The following is a 21,807-nucleotide window of genomic DNA, read 5'->3' on the forward strand; positions in this document are numbered from 1 at the left end:
AGAGGAGCCTCAACAGTTATTTTGGTGTCTCCAGAGACCAGAGACCAGTCTGATGAGCCCTGATGTGTCTGTGGGAAGCAATCCCAATCCACTGAGATCCTATGCCACAACCCACAGTTCCTAAATGATCTATTGCTAACATACCTCAGGACACCTTCAGATGTCTTCAGAAGTCCAGACCTTTAAATTGCATTGAGTGATGATTTTTTTCAGCCTGTTCTCAAGTGTAAAGAAACCTTTAATTGGGAGCAGGATGATGACCTTTTCAATATTAAACAGGTGTTTATAATATATTGGCTGATCTGTGTAAAAGGAAATAATTCAGCATATTCACCGATGTTTATCCACATTTATAGGCAAAGAAAAACTGCTTGTGTATCCAGCTAGAGATCTTTGCATACCAACCGCAGCCCCAGACACGTCATCCCACTCAGGATTTGAGATTCAGATTCAGACGACTTTATTAATCCCTTTGGGAGGTTCCCTCGGGGAAATTGACATCTCCATCTCACACACACACAGCACTGTCATATACAAATCAAACACCCCAAAAGCCAAACACCCATACAAGGATAAAAAGATAATAAAATTAAAAATAAAGATGAAAATACAAGTAAAAGGCTACAGAGTCATCAGGTCCAAAACAAACAGACTGAAAAACAGCTTTTTCCCTAAAGCCATAATCGCCCTGAACAAAATGTGAATGCCTTCATGTGCAATAACTGTTTTTATCGTGCAATACTTTTTCCCGGCCTATCTGTGCAATATTCCACCCAAATATGTGTATATATGTGTAGTTATCTGTAGATAGGATCTCACGTCTTGATTTGACTATTTAAAAATGCACCTTAACCTTTTTATATTATTTATATTTCTTGTATCTGTTTGCTTTGTCTTGCACTGGACAGGTGATGCTGCTTTTAATCTCACTGAACAGAATGGATTCAGAATTAAAACAATGTCCAAACATTAACCAGTTTAAAAACAAATATAAAAACACGATTCTCACGAGGTACAAAGAGGAAGGGGTTTAGCGGCTTTTAGGGGCCTGCAGATAACACTATTGGGTGAATGGGTAGATTTGTTTATATTTATGTTCAGAAATGGGCAACTAATTATGTGTATGTATGCATGTGTATATATGGGTATATGTGTGTTTGTGTGTGATTATGTGTGTAAGTAGATATATACATAGATATAGAGCAGATGCACTTAAGAGACAGTATATTGTAATTAAGTATATTTATATAAATACTTATATGGGCATGCGTGTACAAATATATAGAAATACTCAACTATGTGTATGTATGTATAGGTATGTGTGTGAGTATAATTACAGTATATAATAATAATAATAATAATAATACTGTGATTTAGCAGTGTGAATACAGTGTGTGAGTATTTATAAATACGGGTTAAATGATTAGTGAATGGGGGTAGGATTAAATAAGTTTACACTTCTTCCTACTCCTGTTTTGCACATGTAAATTAAGATATCAAGTGTTAAAAGATGAAATTCTTTGTTTTGTGTTCTTTAACTTCTCTTGAAGTGTTCTTTTTTACATGTACAAAAATAAAATAAATCAAAATCAAAACTGAACCCATGAATAGTGACAATATAGGCAAGGCAAGGCAAATGTATGTATATAGCACAATTCAACACAAGGTAATTCAAAGTGCTTTACATTGACATTAAAAGCGGCAAGACATAATAACAAATAGGTAAGAATAAGAAAAGAAGTAAAATAATAAAAAGCACAAGCTGTTAAAAAAAAAAATAAGGGCAGTAGAGTACAGCAGGTTTAATTTAAGAGTACACTTCAGTAAACAGTAATGTTTTTAACCCTGATTTAAAGGAGCTGACAGTTCAATTCTATTCTATTCTAAAAAATGAAAATAAAAATAGAAAATGCCATAAAAAGAATTATAAGGATTTCTTAGGAATGTGGTCTTCAGGTTAAGCAGAAAAAAACCAGCCTGATCGGCCACGGTGGCATTAAGGCTGATTTATGGTACCGCGTTACACCAACGCAGAGCCTACGGCGTAGGTAGCGCGTCGCCGCGTTTCCCTACGTATCCTACTGCGTAGGCTCTGCGTCGATTTAACGCAGAACCATAACTCAGACTTTAGTCCTCCCAGACTCCCCTCCATCGTCCTGCTCCGTGTTTTCCCCCCGCCCCGTGACTCGCAGGGCGGGTGGTGTGTGTGTGGTTGTGTGGGGACACAAACGCTGCGTGATTCACAAACCCTACTTGTCCGTACTACTTTGAGCGCCATCTTGTTTGTAAGTGCGCTACGTGAGTGTTTGGAGTCTGCGGAGGAGGATCCGGCCACTGCCGCAGCTCCGGACCGGGCTTCGCTCCCGCACCGCCCTCAGCCCCACCACGGACCCAAACACCACCAAACCAGGAGCAGAGATACCCCCACACCCAGCCGGTCCTCCCTACTGGACAGAAATGAGCATCGAAACGCTGCTGGAAGCTGCCAAGTTTCTGGAGTTGCAAGCCCAGCAACAACAGAGAGCACGTGGTGAGTTCACATTTCAGCAGGAAAATCTGTCTTTTTTTTTTATCCGACGATGGTCTGGGGGAAAACACCCCGACGAGGAAGAAATAAAAGAAACAAACTCGAACCGTTTTTGTTTTGTTTTGTTTTGTTTTTAATCATGCGGCTGGTGTAAATCCGTATTTGATCTCAGCGCCGCTCACAAATCCGACTGTGTTTTAAATTAAAATGTGACAATAACGACTGAAGGAGGAAAACGGTGCCACTGACTCAGTCAGTCTTTGGCGTCTAATGCTGCGTTCCTTTTACCTCGGAACTCGGAACTGGGAATGACGTCACAGCCGAGTTATCAGCGTTCCAGTTACAAAGTAGGTAAACAAGTTTGTAGTTCGCATATACCACATGAAAAATGTAAATTACACTATAGCAGCATATATATGCCGAACAATACTTGTATACGACTGATTTAGTGTGACCAAAACTAGAATGAAGTGCTACGAATTTTTACAGAGCTCTCTTCTACTGTTTACAACCGGGGCAGCCATCTTGGAATGTGAACTCGGGGGTGGTGAAGACTCTCCCACTTTCCCAGTCGGAAATCCCACTTCGAGGGGCGTTCCAGTTGAAAATTCCGACTGGGAACTGGGAAATCCCCACTTCCGAGGACAAATGGAACGCGGCATTAGTTTTACTTTCATATTCGTTTTTTGACGAAGGCGCATACCTGTTTGGCCCCGTACAAATACAGGTTTGTCTGTATTCCCCGTATCTGTGTGAAACAGTGATTATCTGTGTGAAATAGTGATTATCTGTGTGAAATAGTGATCAGTGCTGCAGTGTCGGGGGTGACTGCATTGAAACCTGCTGCATGGCGACGTCACTGCAAACTTCGTTTGTCTTTCTGCTCCAGCTTCGTGGGAAAATGTGTGAATTCATACATAAATAAATACATACATACACGCATAGGTGTGTGCTGCAACTTTACTATGAAAGCCGGAGCAGCAGGGTGTATTAAAGGGCGGTGGCGGCGGGAATGCCAGACTCTTTATATAATGACCCTACACCGAGGATCAATCTCCTGATTTACATACACATCTACACGGCTGGCTCGTTTTCCCTGGATACAAGTATTGTATCTTGTTTTATTGTATAATTGAGCGTTTTTCACATCTCGGACCACTGTTAATCGTGATTTTTCGATTGGAAGCACACAACAAAAACAGAATAAAGTCATGATCCTTCAGACTCGTGGGGAGCTGCGAGTGTCTGCCGATGACGCGCCATCAACAAGCCCCGCCCCCCGCAGTGAGGCCCCGCCCCCTCAGCACGTGCGCGCTGGGCTCCCGAGCAGAGATTGTTTATGAACAAGATGCGCAGCTACTGTTTTCAGGCGGTGTAAAACTGACTTTAGTTTAATTCCTAACCTGGCAGCAAAACTGGAGATCAGAAACAATTTTTTATTTCACAAAAGAAAGGCAATCAGATACAGATCCTTAATGACGGTAGGTCTTACAATTTGCTTTTGTGCACGCATGCCTACTCCGGTCCCCCCCATCCCCACACACAAAAAAAAGCACAAAAACATACACAAAAAAAATGTAAAAAATAAAAAAAAATAAACTGGGAAAGAAAACAAAAAAGTGAGTGAATAAAAATATGGAAAATAACATCAGTAACCCACCGTTTACTGTTTGTTTAAAACATTGTCATTTGCACTCGTACATGTTGGGTCGTGTTGTATTTATTTTATCTTTAAACTTTTTAAGAATGTCTGTCCATCTGCTGCGCCTGCGCACTTTTTATGTTTATATGTTTATATGTTTACCGTGGGAAGTGGGAAACGTCCCTCTCGATCTCTGTATGTCTTGACATACTTTATCGACAATAAAGCTACTTTGACTTTGTAAGTAACAATAGGGGCATCAAAACTCAAATACCTACAGATACATAAAGTAAATGACAGCAATAAAACAGCATTCAGCGGACAATGGAGTTCTCTAAACCAGAGAATAATGGGAACCAAAATTCTTGAAAAAAACGGCCACGATTTTATTTTTCCAAGGTTAGTTTTTCTCATGGTAGAAATGCTGTGAGTTGATCTACAAAAGTCTTATAAGATGCAGGGGAATCGTTCTTCCAAAATAAAAGTATACATTTCTTTGCAAAGTAAGTGATCAAAATTAATATCCTGCATTTTTTTGTTATCCAGTTGTAAAATATGTGTCATTTAAGAAATATACAACTACTGCTTAAATAAAATTTTTTGTCCACTGATTGTGTAAGGGAATTAATTGAATTCCAATAATTTTGTAATCGGACGCATTCCCAGAACAAAATAAAAAAAAAAAATAACTGAATAAAATAAGTATCTTTCTTAAACAGAAACCTGCCCTGCTTGACTTAAAATTGTATAAATTAATATAAAACAATAGAAAGCAAGCAGAACTTCCATTCTGTAATAGTGCACATTTTTGGTGCAATAACAAAAGTGCAAAAAAAGTCTGTAGAAAACTTGTGAACATATTTGTGCCTCAAAGGCCATGACTGTAGGCTACAGTTGTAGTAAAACAGAAAAAAATAACTCATGAACTCAACCGCTCAATGCCATTTTCCATTGGCATTTTATGACTATTTTTTGACTCTCACAGTAATACGGGACAAAGTGCGTCCGTTTTCAGCTCAATATGGGACGCGTACTTCAGTTTATAAATACGGGACGATTCCGTTTTTCAAGGGACGGTTGGCAACTCTATGCATAGCAGTAGCACATACGAGTGAGTCTTTCAAACTGTTTGAGTGTGTGCTGATACATTACTGAACATAGAAGAAATGTAGCTAAACACAACATTAAAAACAATTATTACAAGTGCAGCTTGAACCACTGAGATAGCGGGTGTTAATACTGCACCGTGGACACAGCTTTCTGCAGTGGTACACACACGACATGTCTAATTACAGCCTAATAACACACTGTCCATAATCATGATCTGTACGAGTTAAAGTGAGTGATATGTATACTAAAGGGGATTCATGTGTGATAGCCACAGTGTTGCAGCATGATCACTAACCGTAGCTCTGGTGCTCCTGCTGTCAGAACCAGCTGGAGTGAGAGCTCTTGCATGTTTCCTCTCTTGGCTCCTCCCAGCTTGCTGCATTGTGGCAGCAGTCCTCCCCCATCCTCTGCTACTGTAGAGCAGGTCACTGTGTGGAGGAAAGTAGGCCAGGATTTTTCTGTGCTGCTGCAGGTCTTTAAAGCCTATAGAAGCATATTTACTTAAAAAAAAAAACGACATTTCAATCATTTTCTCTCCTGTAGGACACTTTATGTTTTTTTGTCCTCATCACAATACAAAATCAACACAGCACAAAGTCTCTTACAAAAGCTGACCTGCACCGCCACCAGAACATCTTGTTCTTTTTGTATTTTCTTTTTACTTTGGGGAGTTTTTCTTTGTGCGACCACATAAATATACACTTGAGTAAGTGTGGGGTGGGTGAGGGGGTGGGAAGGTGGGGGTGGGCATTTGGACTGTGTAATGTGATTCAGTTAAAATTGACTTTTTTTCCAGGAAATCTTTGCTTCTCCCGTCATTTTTTTCCCCCCAGCAGTAAAAGAGAACTCGGAAAGCTGGATTTGTGTCTGTCAAGACAATTTTCTTACTTTACACCGTATATTAAGTTATTTTCAGCTTCTTTAGCTGTAATAGTTGGACCAAAGCTGGTGAAATTTGTGTGTGACCAGAGAAGCAGTGCTATAATGTTCTTGAACTTTGAACTCACAAATGCATTTCTGGACGATTTGCTCTGTGGGGAACCTTATGTGTGGTGGAAAAATCTGAGGAATCAATTAAGCTCAAATGACCTGCACTAACTATTGACTTTTGAAAAGCTTTTGGCTTCAGACGTACCCGAGCACATGACGCGTCAAACCTGCTATTAATCTAAATAAATTATCAGATAGCAACGAGACAACTGTCAGAGCATCGTCTGTTCGCTTGCAGCTACGCTGCCAGGTTTTGTGGTAAAACTTAAACAAATGCAATGTAATACTGTGTTGTTTGGTCACTTTTATTTGTTAAATTATAAAATGACCCGACTCCTTCCATTAAACTGCACAAAACAGATTTATTAAAGCACTCTGCACTTATAGCTAAACGCACTCTTAACAAAGTAAAAAGTGAGCATGATCATAAGTCTGCCGAGACAATAGTCATACTTTATTAACTTATCTTTCTTATGTCTGATTATGTTGAGTTTGATCTTTTTCCTACATGTTAATGAATAAGTAGTTAGATATGAGTGTGTACTGCTGCAGTGTACCGGGAGCCCCCCGCCCCCCCACAGTGACGTTAATGATAACAGCCTGTATCTGACACCTCTGTGAACGGCAGCGCTGCCATAGCAACAACAGCCCCGTCCGTCTGCAATCATTTATTATGGAGTCGCATTTTGATGCCGATTAATAGCACGGTAACACTTATCCATCTTAAACCTAACTAATTAAAACCTAAACTAACCTAATTCTTTGCTATAATTAAATGTATCAATAAGCCCGTCTCATTTTCAGCCGTGTCACATTGTTCTGAAAAAAGATTAAAGCTACCATTTCTGATATGATCATTGACCGCGCTTCTCTCCCGCTCTTCTGGACTTGCAGCATGTTGCATCGTTGGCAGAAGTAAAGTGCTTGCTCAGTCCTTTTACCAAAATAAACCCCAGGCGAGTGTGTGTGTAGTAAGAGCTGCCTGAGGCGTCTGTAGATGACTGGAACTCACCTCCAGCAGCAGAGCCTGGTCAGAGGACTGGGACTATGTTTCAGCAAGATGTTCCTCCATTAGAGCGATAATGGCGGATGTTTCAGATATAGAAACAGTAGTTGAATTTGTTGTGTTGACCTTCTTTGTTTCTTCCACAGAGGATGAGCTAAAGGAGAAGCTGCATCTGCAGTTGAAGACAGAGTTTAGATACTCTGACGTGAACTATAACGCCACAGTTCACATCAACAATGTTCCTAAAGCAGAGGAGCTCCGCGCCGAGGGCCGGCCTGCACCCACCCCGCCCTCTCTGCCTCTCCCTGCCATGTCTGTGGCCGTCATCCCCATCCCCGTGGTCACCCCCAACCACACAGGCTCACCTGCCGTGCCCGTCACCACACTCTCGCCTCCGGCTGCTCCTCCGCTGGCCTCCCCAAAGACAGAACCTCACTCCCCTCAGGAACAAAGTGCAGCAGCTCTGCTGTGCTCTCCGCAACCCAAAGTCGAACAGCAAACCTCTGTGGTGACCACCAACCACCTCCAGCCCATACAGAACCACCACCCCCAGCATCACCCGCAGCTAATTACCCAAACAAGCAACGCTCAACTTCACCAGCAGACGCCCCAGCAGCTTGTTCAAGGCTACCCATGTTCAATAGTCTCCGCTCCTCAGGAGCTGGCTCTTCTGCCACATTCGGGTCCGGTTCTTCAGCCGGCGCCCCTCCACAACGGCCCCAGCGGCAGGGGGAGTCCTCCGGACGACGGCCGCCAGCAGGACGGCAAGAAGAGGCCCGGAGGGTAAGGACACCCCTGTTCATCTGAGTCGGTTCTCAGTGAATCTTATAAATGTATCTGTTAGGGCTGGGCGATATGGACCAAAAGTCATATCTCGATATTTTCTAGCTAAATGGCGATACTCGATATATATCTCGATATTTTTTCTGTGCCTTAATTGGGGTTTCCCCCAAAGCATTATAGCATAGCATCTCTGTTAGCTTCATTTTTTTCTGAGGCAAACCCTTAAAAAAACAATCAGTTTTAATACAAAGCCTCGTGCCAAATGTCACACAGGTACCTTTATTAACAGAGGTCTGCACAATATCAAAATGTATAAAACAAATATCCCTTTCCTGCATAACAATTAAATTCAAATACACTGTGCAATTAATACAATGTATCCAGTAACAGGCAGACTTTTCCACTGAGGTTGACAGTTGTGCAAATAACAAAACATTTGTGCAAATCTCAAATAAAACATTCAAGTCAATTTGTCACAAAATAAGCTATATCAAAATCATTAAAAAAAATGTATTTTTTTTTTTTTAAATCGATATAAACGATATTGTCTGGTACCATATCGTGTTTGAAAATATATCGATATATATTAAAATCTCGATATATCGCCCAGCCCTAGTATCTGTGTTTGTTGATCACTTCGTCAGGTCATAACATTTTAAAAGTACTGACTAGTCCAAAGGTGCAATCGAAATGAACAAAATGTTGCATTTATGAAGCTGAAGCATCGTTTTTTACTGCACTGCTGTTATTTATTGCATCTCAATTAAGTTAATCAGTACATTTCTCAGCACTGGTCGGATAGTTTAGTATACTGAATTTGCTCATTATTCAGCTACAATGAAACACTTTAAATAAGATGTAAATGATGGAGTATCCATGACCCTAAATAGGAACATATAGGTGATGGATGATTGACTATGAAGTCACTGAACTGTCTGCCAGAAACACTCAAACATTCTTTGGTGAAGTTTTAATCATTGTTGTCGTGTTGCTGCTTTGTACACCCACATTTGAATGTGTTGTCGTCCGTGCTCTTGCAGGGCGGGCACCAGAGAAGTTCACAACAAGCTGGAGAAGAACAGGTGGGTTCAGTCGGTCTGAATACTCCCGGCTCCATTACACTTTTACGCTAAAGAAATTTCAGTGTCTTAACTGGCGGCAAAGCCAGTGCTGCGGGGGCTCTGTGTTTCCATTGAACAGTGTTTTTCCAAATAAGTGTGATTTTCATAAGTCTCCATGTATCATCCTGTGATACTTCTCTTTCAAATAAAAAACAAACTCAACATTGACAAAGATGGACAAAAACATGTCTGGTCTGAAAAATGATTGCGATTGCTGCTCCTACTGTTGAGAGACGAGTCAGACGATGAAGGCAGCAGGCAGCATTAATGTAAGGAAGGAATGCATAATGATTATATAGTGTAATGGGACAACTATATCATATGAATGAGGCCAAAAACAGCTGGAAACTAGATTTTGATGACTGAAGATTGACCGACGACGTCACATCCAGACAAATGTGTATTAGAGCTGTTTACATTGCAGGATTTCTTTTTTGATGTTTGGATTTTGGTCAAATTCAGTGATTATTGAAACGCAACTACTGGCGCTTTGCTAGTTACTTCTTACCATGTCCCAGTGAGTCTCATCCATGGACGGAAGTTGATGTTTTTTTTTAACCTTGTAGTTTTATCTTTAATAAATGAAGCTTGATTGTTTATACAAGATAATTAGCTTCCTCTCTTTCTGATCCGTGTGTGTCTTGTCTGACAGACGAGCCCACCTGAAGGAGTGTTTTGAGACGCTGAAGAAGAACATCCCAAACATCGATGAGAAGAAGACCTCCAATCTGAGCGTCCTCAGAAGTGCACTGAGATACATTCAGGTGTGTACACTTTGATTTATGAAGCAGCTGAATGTTTTTTGAGCTTTCTTCACACCATTAAGGGTTTGATTTTGTTTTGGGCTGATGAGCTTTAGGATCTTTACAAAGTTCTCGTCCTGACGCATAGTAATCCAATGTGGCAAATTTGTTGTATTTTTCTTTGGGAGCATATTTTAATATACTGGATGAAGCACTTATTACCTCTCTAGACACCTCTGCCTGCAACCTGTATTCATCACATGTTTGAGAATATTCTTGTTAAAACGTTTTGTAGTAATCCTAATTGTCCCTGTAACGGTAATGATTTAAAACTAAATACACATTAATCCATTGTTGCAAATGAAAAATAGACACATTTAAGAACGTTTTATTGTTTTGAGTAGAGAAGACTCAAAGATGTGGAGAAGACAGATGGTGATTTCAGAGGAAAATTCAGGTTTCACGTCACCGGAGTCGGGGGTGAAAGTGGTCCTCCTCCCTGTTAGAGCAACAGGATCTGTCAGAGAGCAGGAGCGAGCACAACCTGACGTTTTCAGCTGCTGCTCCTGTTTACCCACAGCCCATTATGTAGTGGATAATCATAGAAAGCTTCTTACCCATACTACCTATTTAATAGTTTGTTTGTAACAGGCTCTGTGGTTTATTGACTAGTAACACACAACAAGAGTAAAGGGGTTTTTGTAAAGAGATAAAGGTTGGCAAATAATTAGGCTTCACTATATATTTTTTTAAATCTATAAACTTTGAAACGTGACAAAAATAAGCTTTTCTGTCCAAAAAATAAGCATCTTTCCTGAGCATGTTCATTTTATGTTGATAAACAGATCATTGTCTCATCCTCGTTGATATTTAAGAGCCTCATCCCTCCATTAATCTCTATTATTAGTTTTTTTTTTAAGTATCTTCTTTCCCTTTACAGTTATTAAAATTAATCGCATGCAGCCATTTCTCATTCCCAGAGTTTGCATCTTAAGATCTCTGAATCTGATTTGTACCACGGTTGAGCGTGCGCGCGAGCAGAGTCCATGCATGTCTCGTCATGAGTTTGATTCGGGCGAATGTCTTGGTTGTAAACAGTTGGTGCAAAGGTCCACGCCTGGCCCAGTTTGACTCTGGCAGGCAGCCTGAGCAGCTCGCTGTTTTTATTGTGAAACCTTTCTCTTTTTTTCTGGAGATAAAACCCTGCTGGGTGGTTATGAATGTCGGACACAGATTCACCCAGGGGGCCAATTGAAGCACCAGTGTTATAAGACACATATTTTTACGTGTATTTGTGCCGTACTATGTAAATTTGCATTAAAGGTGCAGAGCATGAATCATAATTGCACATGAGGTTGTAGGATCGTTTTTTTCTGAATACATTTATGCAGATATGACTGAGGTTTGATGATAAATCTACTTTTTACTTGTTTCCACAGAGAGAGCTCTCACTGGTTATGAACTTTTAATTCCTCTGTTAAGAAACCATGACCCTGTAGTTGCTATGATCCCTTCTTATACAAGTGAAATGCAGGTGTATCATTGTAGGTGCTGAAGATGATGCTGTGTTGATGCTCTGAGGAGCAGCAGTCTGAGCACTGAGGGGAATCTAGGACAGCGTGGGTGCACAACTCATCACCCACTCTCCCTCCCAAAGTCCCTCTCTGGGATTTAGCAACCTGCTGTGTGTGTTTGTGTTCAAGCGGTAAATAGACCTGCCTGTATTTTTTTTGCCCGTCAACAGCCACATCCAGAGCAAATCAAGTAAAGGAAACTCTGATAACTGGAAAGTGGCAGCTGGAGAGACTCCAGTGGAACCCCATTAAGTCTGAATAATGTAGGTCACACCGTCTATCGCGTCCTTTAAGAGGACTTATGTGTACGTCTTTGTGAGAATGAGGCTGCTTCCATTGACCAGGTGGATGTGTCGTTTTGGAAAAGAGCAGTATGAGGAAAAAAAGCAGATAAAGTCCCATTTGGGCCTAGTTTGTTGAGACGGGTGTCGTGGCTGCGTACACGTCTCCTGCCCCCGTCCTTGCCCTCCTCTAGGCTGACAGCAGAGATACAAAACCAGAGCTCACCGGACGTTCACATAAGAGGCTTTGCGCTCAGCATCACATTTCATTTATGTTGCATGTTGTCCCGCGTTTTCATTTGTGAATGAGCAGCTCCTCTGAAAGCTGGAGTTTTTCTCGACCGTCTCTGGATCCTATCATTTTTCCACTGAGTCACCAACTTGGCTAAGAGCTACATTGCTCAACTTCCTTATTAGCTCTTAAATGGACACACGCGCGTATAAAGAGACGCATTAAATGCAGTCGTATTGATTGTGACAGTGCTGTTTGGACGACCCGTGTTTGGGTTTTTATTTTGGTTGTAATTGTGCTGCATCTTGCTCCTTAAGCCTTTTCTGCCTGAGACTGTAGGGCAGAAAGCCGAGCCTGTAAAGTAAGCTCTGATGCATTAGCCCCCCCCTTCCTCCTCCCTCCCTCCTTCCTGCCATCCTGCCTCTCTGAGGTTTTAAGGCCACATGAGCAGCAAGCACATGGCTAGTCTGAACCGCGTGACGTCACCCCCCCGCGCTGGGCCCCCGCCCAGCCCTGCAACAGGCAGGACTGGCTGTACCAGGGCTAAGCTGCCAGCAGCAGGGAGGGAGCGTGGAGTGGTAAACACAAGGCTCAGTTTACTCCGCTTGCGCTTCATTTCCCTCTCCGACCAAACTCGTTCCTCCAGTACTTGTCCCTAAATGCCAGTCGGCAGCCTTTAGATAAGATTGAAAAGATCAAATAAATAATTTGAATATCTTCAGCACAGTCTTTTAGCGTTTATTTATTATTTATGAACAAGGCAATTATAGTGTTTTAACATTTAATTATTATTATTATTTTTTATTTTTTTTTTTACATTTTTGTGCAACCCTAATTTTCATGAAGTTGTGATGCTGTGTAAATATAAATGAAAAACAAAACAAACTCATTTACCGGTACTCCCAAATAAACCTAAACAGATCAGATGTTGAAACTGAGACTTTTTGCCATTTCATGGAAATTTTCATCTTTGAAGATCCCACGATCAACAGTTTATAACATCAAAAGTTTCAGAGAATCAGGAGGAATCTCTGTGTGTAAGGGACAAGGTGGAAAGTTAAAACTGGATGATTGTGAGCTCTGGGCCCTCGGACGACACCGCCTTAAAAACAGGCCTGTTTTTCTACTGGAAATCACTGCATGGACCACAAACACGTCCAGGGATCACTGTCTGGGAACACGGTGTGCTGTGAAATCCACAAATGCAGCTTTATCATGTGAAGAAGAGGCCATCATGAACACAATGCAGAAAAACCACTGCCTTTTCTGAGACGACGTAAATTTAAAACGCTTTGAGGCAAAATGGAAAACTGTTCTGTGGTCAGATGGTTCAAAATCGGAAAATCTCAGCTTGTTATCAGCATTTCGTTCAAAAGCCCACATCTCTGAGGGTTTGGGGTTGCATTAGTATCTATGGCGCAGGCATCTTACACATCTGGAAAGGCACCACCAATTCTGAGAGTAACATAGAGGTTTAAGAGTAACATCTGCTCCCATCCAGACAATGGCTCTGTCAGGGAAGGCCTTGCATATTCCAGCAAGACAAAGCTAAACCACATAACTGCCTCCATCACAACAGCTGGATGCTGAACTGCCCTGCCTGCAGTCCAAACCCTTGATAAATAGAAAACGTTTGGTGCAAGATCAAAAAGGAAAAATCCACCAGCGAAGGCCCAGGAGTTTTGAGCAACTAGAATCCTGCATCAGCAAGAATAGAACAATGTTCCTCTCCTAAAACTCCAGTAACTGGGTTCCTACCTTCACATATGTTCAGACAGTTGTTAAAAGAAGGGGAGATGTGACACAATGGTAACCATCACCCGCTTTCATCTTCTTCATGTTACTGCCATCAAATTAAAAATGAGCTAATATTTTCCATGAAATTACAAAATGTCTCAGTTTTAACATCTGATCTGCTGTTTAAGTTATTTTTGGGAGTAAAATACAGGTTTATGATGGGTTTATGGGTTTATGGGATTTCCAAATCATTGCACTCTCTTTATATTTCTATTGGAGACTGCGTCCCAGTTTCAGTAGAATTGGGGTTGTATAAATTCATTCTTCAGTCTATTATTTTGAAACGTAACCTCGATTAAGTTCTTTTGTTTCCTCCTGTTTAACCTCCAAGCTGTTTTAACCTCACAAGAACAATAAAGTAGCCACAGACCTATATTAAATCTTCCACTATACTGGACGTCTGACAAGTTGCTTCGTAACTAAGATTAGGTAACTAGGTCAGCTATCGCTTAAACGGCTCCTGCACAAGAAATCATCTGCAAGAGCAGGGTTTTTTTCTGGGTTGTTTTTTTTTTTTTTTTTTCTTTTCCCCCCACATACAAATGGAAAGTTTAATTGGAGTCAGGCACCACGTGAAATTCTTTATTCCAGCTAGAAGGCACAGCAAGACAAGGGTTTATGGTTACCACAGTGTCACAAGACCTGTGTGCAGAAGCCTGATCAGTCAGCCAGGCCGAGCAGCAGCGTGTCTGCAACGTGTCCTCCTGTGCGCCTGGCCCTTTAAGAAAGCCCAGCCTTGTGCTGCCTGTCCCCGCTGCTGCAGAAGTGAGTCAGTGAGTACAGCTTGTATCGCTCCCTTTCAATTCCCTGCAATCCACCGCCCTCCCCTTCGTGTTCTCTGTAGGGCCATGTGCTCAGCACTCGCATTGCTTGTGACAGCACTTGTGCAGTGTTTACCTTGCTTGCGCGCGCACACACTTCTGCCTATCGCCACACTAATCTAGATTTTCACACACAAACAAAGCTTAGGTGAGGGACTTGTCTGCGGGGGAGGAAGCGAGGCCATGTGCAAAGAATCAAAAAGCTCCACGGCACCTTGTGGCCTCCCAACCCGGTGACACGATTAACACGTTAATGAAGTCATGTGCGATCCATCCGCAGCAGATGCTGTTGTCCTGTTGATGTGGTCGAGTCATTTCTAAACGGATGATGAACGTGCAGCAGAGGAACTATTTAAAAAGGAGAGTGCAGTGGGTCACAGTGTTTGTGGAGCATTTCTCTTCTCTCTCATTCTCTCTCCATGACTCATAGCTTGAAGCATTGGATTTTTGTGGCACCACTTGCGTGAAGCTGCATGAAGGGGTGAAAAGAAACCAGAGCTCAGCGGCCCCTGTTTCACATTTCCTTTCAACCAGATTGACTTTTAAAATACATTTTTAGTTGTTGACATGTTGTCGGAGAAAACTAAACGGCACCTTTTGATACATTCGTGTGCATGTTCACTTAAGGTTACCAAGGAAACCTTGGGAGGGGGTTTTCAGTCGTTTCCCTGACGACCAAAGACGGGGGCATTTCAGCACGTTGTGTTGAGGCCAGAGGCGAACCCAAGCGTTCAAACTTGCAGGGAGAGACGGTCGTTATGTCTAAGAGTTGTTGATCACGGGTTGGACACATCTGTCGCCAGATGTGGGTGATAGGCAGCACATGTTATAAATCAATACAGCATAAGTCTTGGAAAAAAGCAAAGATTGGAGCTCAGAAATGTTTCTATTTGTATATTTATTGTGCATGTTGGTTACAAAAAGGAAAACAGTCTGGTAAATACATGTATTATAGGTATAAGACTTGAACAGGACTTGGTCTGAGCTTGTACGTGCGTGTTTGAGCTACTGACAGCACCTCTGCCGGGAAGCAGAAAAGGCACAAGACCATTTGGCCGGTGCTTTTCTAATCCTGGATAAAGACTAGACAGGTGCCGATCAGACAGGGCCCGCCTTTTGTTCCCCTTTGCTATTTAAGTAAATGCTCATTATACTAGCTGCATGTGCACACAACACGAAAGCAGACATGTCACGGTTCAAACATAAGTGTAGAGTCCACACGATGGCATGAACACTAACAGGAAGTCCACTCTTGGTGAAATGGCTTTATGATCTCGAGTCATCAGATTTCACAGCGTCGCTTCCCTGAAGACTCGTGTGCAGAGGCGTGTTTGACGTGTAATATATAACCTGGGTAATTATACTGTCAGATTTCAAAATACTTATATGCTGCGTAATAGGTCACATTTTTCATTTGTGTAATCACAGTTAGCAGTTATGTAGCTTGAAAGAATGAATCTAAACCTGGGTGTTTATTTCCCTCTTTGTAATTTTTACTTTTGGCTTTTTAATAGTTTGGTTGAGTTTTCATAGTCTTCAACTTTTCTGCTCATTGTCGTGCACGGGGAGGTCCAGCTCAGTCAGGTGAAGGGAAATTGGGTCACATGGAGCCAGTGCCAGGAAGCACCTCCTACTTTCCATACTTGTCTCTTTCTTTCTTTCTTTCTTTCCTCCCTCCCTCCCTCCCTCCCTCCTCCCCTCCCTAGCTCCCTCCCTCCCTCCTGTTATTTTGTCTGCACACCAGGTTGTCTTTTTGTTGTACAACTATTTAATATGGGTAAAAATAGCAAGGTATGCCCCTACTGTGGAGTAGATGTATTAAAAGACTAAATAGTGTAAACTTGATATAGAGTTTCTAAAGGTGACTGTGGACTTTGGTCTTCCTCTTAAAAAAGGAAAAAGAAAAGGGTGTGGATCAGCTCAGAAATGGGCTCTTCCCTTACTCGTACTCTCAAAATGTGGCTTTGTATTCTTGTTTTGGTTGTAAATTTAAAGCTATGCTCAGACAAACCTCAATCATCACCCTGGCCACCGCCCTGGCCGAGGGAGTCTGAAGGGTTTTTGTCATTTTTCCGTTTGATCTCCTTTTTAGACATTAAAGCGCAAAGAGAAGGAATACGAGCACGACATGGAGCGGCTGGCCAGGGAGAAGATCGCCACCCAGCAGCGACTGGCAGATCTGAAGAACGATTTGAGCCAGTGGATGGACGTGATCGAGATCGACCGCGTCCTCCGACAGACGGTCCAGCCAGAGGAGGACCAGGCTTCAACCTCCACAGCTTCAGGTAGACAAGAGGATCTTGTTATTTCTTTATTTTTAAAGAAATGTGTTCAACCTATCCTTCCTATCAACATTAGCTAGAGAACATTGTTGCTTTGGTGTTGTGAATAACTTGTAAATGGTTGAAAATCAGCCTGCATCAAACTGCATCTATTAAAGTGTTATTTGGCGTTGCAGAGGGTGAAGACGTCATGGACGACCTGGATGAAGAGCCTGCACAAAGAGCACCACCTGCCTTACCCGCCGTGCCTCACACTCTTACACCGGAGCTGCACAAGACTGCAACACACAATCAGACTCCAATCCTGACGCCCACTACCTCCATCATCACCCAACACACGTCTATCCAAATCAAGGCAGCGCAGCCGCTCCCGTTGACTCCCGTGCTGCCTCCACCTGCAGCTCCCTCCGCCCTCATGACCACCGCGGCCAGCACTTACACCGTCAGCCAGCCCCTCATCCCCACCCACACGCAGATGGTGACGGCCCCCACGGGGCACCCTACGGTCATCGCCCACGCGTCTGTATCCCACCCCTCAGTCATACAAGCGGTGAACCACGTCATCCAGGGAGGGGGTCCCAAGCACGTGGCCCACCTGGCTCCCTCCCCGACCACTGGCTCTGTGCAGTTAGTCCCCAGCCACCAGCCCATCGGCCACATCACTCTGCACCCAGTGGCTCACCTGAGCCAGCACATGCCCGCTCTCTACCCACAACCGGTGGCCGTCACCCAGCCGGCCGTGGTGGGTCACATCACTCACACCATCAACCACACTCAGATGAACGGCACCGGCCCGGCCCAGGCCACCGCCGCCATCGTCGGCAAGCAGACGACAGTCAGCACTCAGATGATGGCGCACCACACGCAGCTGGTGGGCCAGACGGTGCTCAACCCCGTGACAATGGTGACTATGCCCTCCTTCCCCATCAGCACGCTGAAGACGACCTGAACGCTGCCGTCGGGACTGCTGGGCAGCGAGTGAAGACGCGGCACAAACGAGAACTCCAGGGCACAGATTCCCCACCATCGACAAGCCCACAGTTAGTGCAGGAGACCTGCTGGAGACCTCCCCCATCTGAAGAGTGACTATCATTCAGCACCACGACAGAACACGCCGGGATGGGAACAGTCCTCGGACAGATGTAAACCTCTGTCAAACGTTGACCGCATCTTCCTGAAAACTAGATCCTGCATTCAGGAGGTACCAGGCTGCGTGTGGTTGACGGTCATCATGTTGCCTGTTCGTGGTCATACATAGTGGTGAGATGTGCAGTTTTAGACCTCCACTTGTTGTCCACTGTTGCTGACGGTGAAGCAGTGCTTCATTTCTTAATAACAACTGGTCAACGTTATGGTTTCATGCAGCAAGTTGTTGCACTGGCTTCATAAAGTGTAGACGGCGTAGGGAACAGAGAGCAGGACTGCCATACCCAGCACAGGAGAATGTGATTGAGAGGAGCTCCTCCTCTCCAGCTACAGCACATGCTGTCAGGCTGGAGCCAAATCACGGACTGGACTCGGCACCCGCGCGGGGACCGCAGTCCCCGGTGTCGGTGCGTACAGCAATAGCTCCCCCTTCTGTCTATCGGTGATCAATGTAAAAGTACTATCTCTGTGATGATAAAGTATAATATCGATGGATCTCAAGAACATTAACAGCCTTTTACGGCAAAATAATGTGCAGTTTTGTCCGGCTTCAGTTTTGACAATCAAACTTCTTTGCTGTTACCTGTGACTAGTATCTGCTTTTAGAACATGCCGGTGACTGTACACTGAACACATGAACAGGAAAGGAAACAAGGAAACAGTTGTCACAACTGATACTGCAGTTCAGAAATCATGGCCAAAAGATCAACCAGTTCACCCATACGCCCCATTAAAATAGTAGATATCTATTTTTTTGTGATAGAAACTGATCCTGAGTTAAACCCACTGTGTAGCAGTACCTCGTGCGTAGACCCCTAGTGTAAGATGCAATGAAGTGCCTCTCTAGTGGGGAAAAAATGATATATCATAAGACATGCAAAACTGTTTTGTTATCACAGGAGATCCGTTTGCCCCCACGTGGTCGGAAGTGGTATTGCTACATAAAGTGGCTGAAGGGGCAGCAAGTTGAGTCCTTTTAGACATAAAAAGGTCCATAAATTTAATTAAAATATGTTTTTAATGGTGTCTTGTAACACAAATGATAGTTGGATGTGTGTATGCATGCTGTGATTGTGTTCACGTGACTTAATGTGTTTGAGCTTCAAGTTGTGTGAATGTACCGTTTTTGGCAAACATTTGAAGCTATTTATGTGGGGATTGGTGCAAAGTTACTTCGACGGCAGACATAAATTCAGTTAATGTGTTTAAATTCAAGAACACCCCTTTCACAAAGCTAGCACTGTGAACGTTTCTACTGTCTCAACGAGCAGCCAAACTGCATTTTTAACAAAGCACTTAGCAGAACCGCAGTTTTTCTGCTCTCCTAGATGTATCTGAATGTATCGATCTGTAGAAGGATTTGAAGTAGCGCACTCCACCGATGATGAACCCTTTTGCATAAATCGCGATTGCATTATTGTGTATGTAAAGTGTAACATTTAAACCCAATTTTGTATTTTTTAATTTACTGCTGCTTGTTTTATCTAATAACTTGTGTTTAATGTAAATTTTAGTATATAGTTTTTCTTTCTTTGGGACCATGTACAGCGCTGCATATGGGGGAGAGGACTACTACATAGACTTCTCCCCATGTTAATATTACATTTGGCCACTTCAGATAGCATTCACCCATTAATTTCTTTTGTATTTCGTTCTTATGCAATATGATTATAGCAGGGACTTTTATTTTTCTTGTTTTGTTTCAAGTGTAACTATAAAACAATCTTCTCCCACCTTTAGAGTTTCTACAAATGATTCTGGGCTGTTGAGTTCTGAAATTGTGCTGCAGCAAAACTGAAATATACAAGTTAACAGGGATAAATATACTTGAAGAAGCAACAGTATACTTGTGTGTTTTCCCTATGGAGAAAGTTCAAGGTGTAAGGCCTGTAAACGCTGGGCTGCATATAGATCTAAATGTGTTGTGTAAAAAGCTTGGGAGAATATGTCAAATAAAAAAAATTTATATATATAAAAAAAAAAATATATATATATATACTTAATAAATTGTAATATGTTTACAGATGTCTTGATCTGCTTTTTTCTTGTTTTATAACGTTTTGTTTAGTGTTGCAAAAGTAAAGATGGTTGTATTTTATTACCCAGTCTGGATGAGTTGAGGGTTTGAGATGATGGAAAGGGACACAATAATAAACACGGATGCAAGAAGAGCATGCACATGTCCTCAGTGAAGATAACCATGAGCATAAGCTTTTCCAAAAACAGAAGCTTCAAGCCCAATCTTTATAGGTTTTGTCTCCTATTACACTTCTGGAGACTCTAGGAACCACAAATGCACTCGAAGTTTGAGAAGGTTTGTTTAGAAAATATGGGCCTATAAATTCATTCTGAGAGAGCCGACAGCTGCTGGACACAATTGGATTTACAACAAATAGAGACCCAGCACGTGATTATAGGCAGAGCAACAACCAGATGAGTAGCAACAATAGTCATCCAAAATAGTGACCATTGTAGGAACATGCAGGATGACTGTTAGCCGTTTTAACTAGTTGATCTAATTCTGCAGTCATATTGCTTATTTTGAATAGTGGCTTGTGGATGTGAGTCACAAGCCACTATGTGGGTTTCCTCTGAACCATTCAACATGGCTGCAAGAGTGAATTTACAAAAAGTGAATTTCATTTTTACACTTTGACGTGAGCGTCAGCTGATCAAACTCTGGCTAGCAGCTAGAGCTAGCCAATGAAACCATTGATGCAGCGCCCTTTTTGTTTTAACCCAGGCATCAAGCAGGAGGAAATTTGCTGTGGTACAACCATATGTGAACCCCCAATTACTTTATTTGTCCCGGGCTTTGAAGGGGGAAAATACACTTATTTTGATTGATTTTCATAATAAACCATTATTTTTAACACTTGCCTAAAGAAAACATTGTCCCCATGTGCTATTTAAAAAGTGTAAAAAGGAAACTTAACTAAGGACAAAGGCCACATGGGCTCTGATATATATCATGTTAAATACAATCAGGCGTTGCTTTTGCTGGCTTGACAAAACCTGTACCATAAACATGTCACTGGTACAATGACTGTAGCTCTGATCTAAATGAATAAATACATCTCTTAATGCTTCAACTTCTGCATAGAACACCCCGAAACTCCTTTGAGGTGCAAGTCGATAAAGAAAAGTTTTATTTCTCGTCTTTATCCAGAGTGACCAAGAAGAGAGAAAAATAAATTAACAAAATAACATTGGAAAATGAGAGTGGTGCATTTCTTCTGCTTATTTAAATTAGATTTAAGTTTTAGCTTAGAGTGGATAACTTAACAATAAACTGAACTAACTAGCTCTGGACTAGACAGGACCCGAGTTAACACCTCAGGTGTTGAAACCACTGAGGACCTAAAATTCCCTGGTTTCTGATTTTTAAAAGTGTATTTATTTATTCATCAATGCCTGAAAGCATTTCAATTTAAGGAATGGGCAGACAGAAATAAACAAAAAAGAGCCAGTAGAAATTATGTTTGCTTTTGCTTCAGATCATTGTTAAAAAAAAAGAAAAAGAGAAGTGTTACTTTATAATTTAAGATGCTACAAAAGAACCGATACTGTTAATTTTCAACAGCCCAGCTAATGAGTAGGTTTAAGTAAAACTGAACTTGGGGCTTTGACAGAAAGTTGCCATTAAGTGAGAATTTCTGTCATAAAATCTTTGTATTACTAACTAATCTAGGCTTTAACACACAAGTGAGAAGTGGAAGAGATAAACATTGTTTCACATAGCTGTTAATAAA

At 42.1% G+C, this 21,807-nt stretch overlaps 1 protein-coding gene across 2 annotated transcripts; it reads left to right on the top strand.

Annotated features, from left to right (window-relative positions):
- Window positions 1-2,256: 2,256 nt before the first annotated feature.
- mnta (MAX network transcriptional repressor a) lies at window positions 2,257-20,076 on the top strand. Of its 2 annotated transcripts, XM_061719307.1 has the most exons (6): window positions 2,257-2,530; window positions 7,422-8,058; window positions 9,099-9,140; window positions 9,832-9,943; window positions 16,720-16,912; window positions 17,086-20,076. In XM_061719307.1, the coding sequence occupies exons 1-6, from the start codon at window positions 2,458-2,460 to the stop codon at window positions 17,856-17,858; spliced, it is 1,830 nt and encodes a 609-aa protein (XP_061575291.1). In that variant the 5' UTR covers window positions 2,257-2,457; the 3' UTR covers window positions 17,859-20,076. The 2 variants fall into 2 exon arrangements, with proteins under 2 accessions (XP_061575291.1, XP_061575292.1); XM_061719308.1 differs by lacking the exon at window positions 9,099-9,140.
- Window positions 20,077-21,807: the final 1,731 nt, after the last annotated feature.

This window comes from Cololabis saira, chromosome 4 (assembly GCF_033807715.1).
Source record: "Cololabis saira isolate AMF1-May2022 chromosome 4, fColSai1.1, whole genome shotgun sequence".
Lineage (NCBI taxonomy): Eukaryota > Metazoa > Chordata > Actinopteri > Beloniformes > Belonidae > Cololabis > Cololabis saira.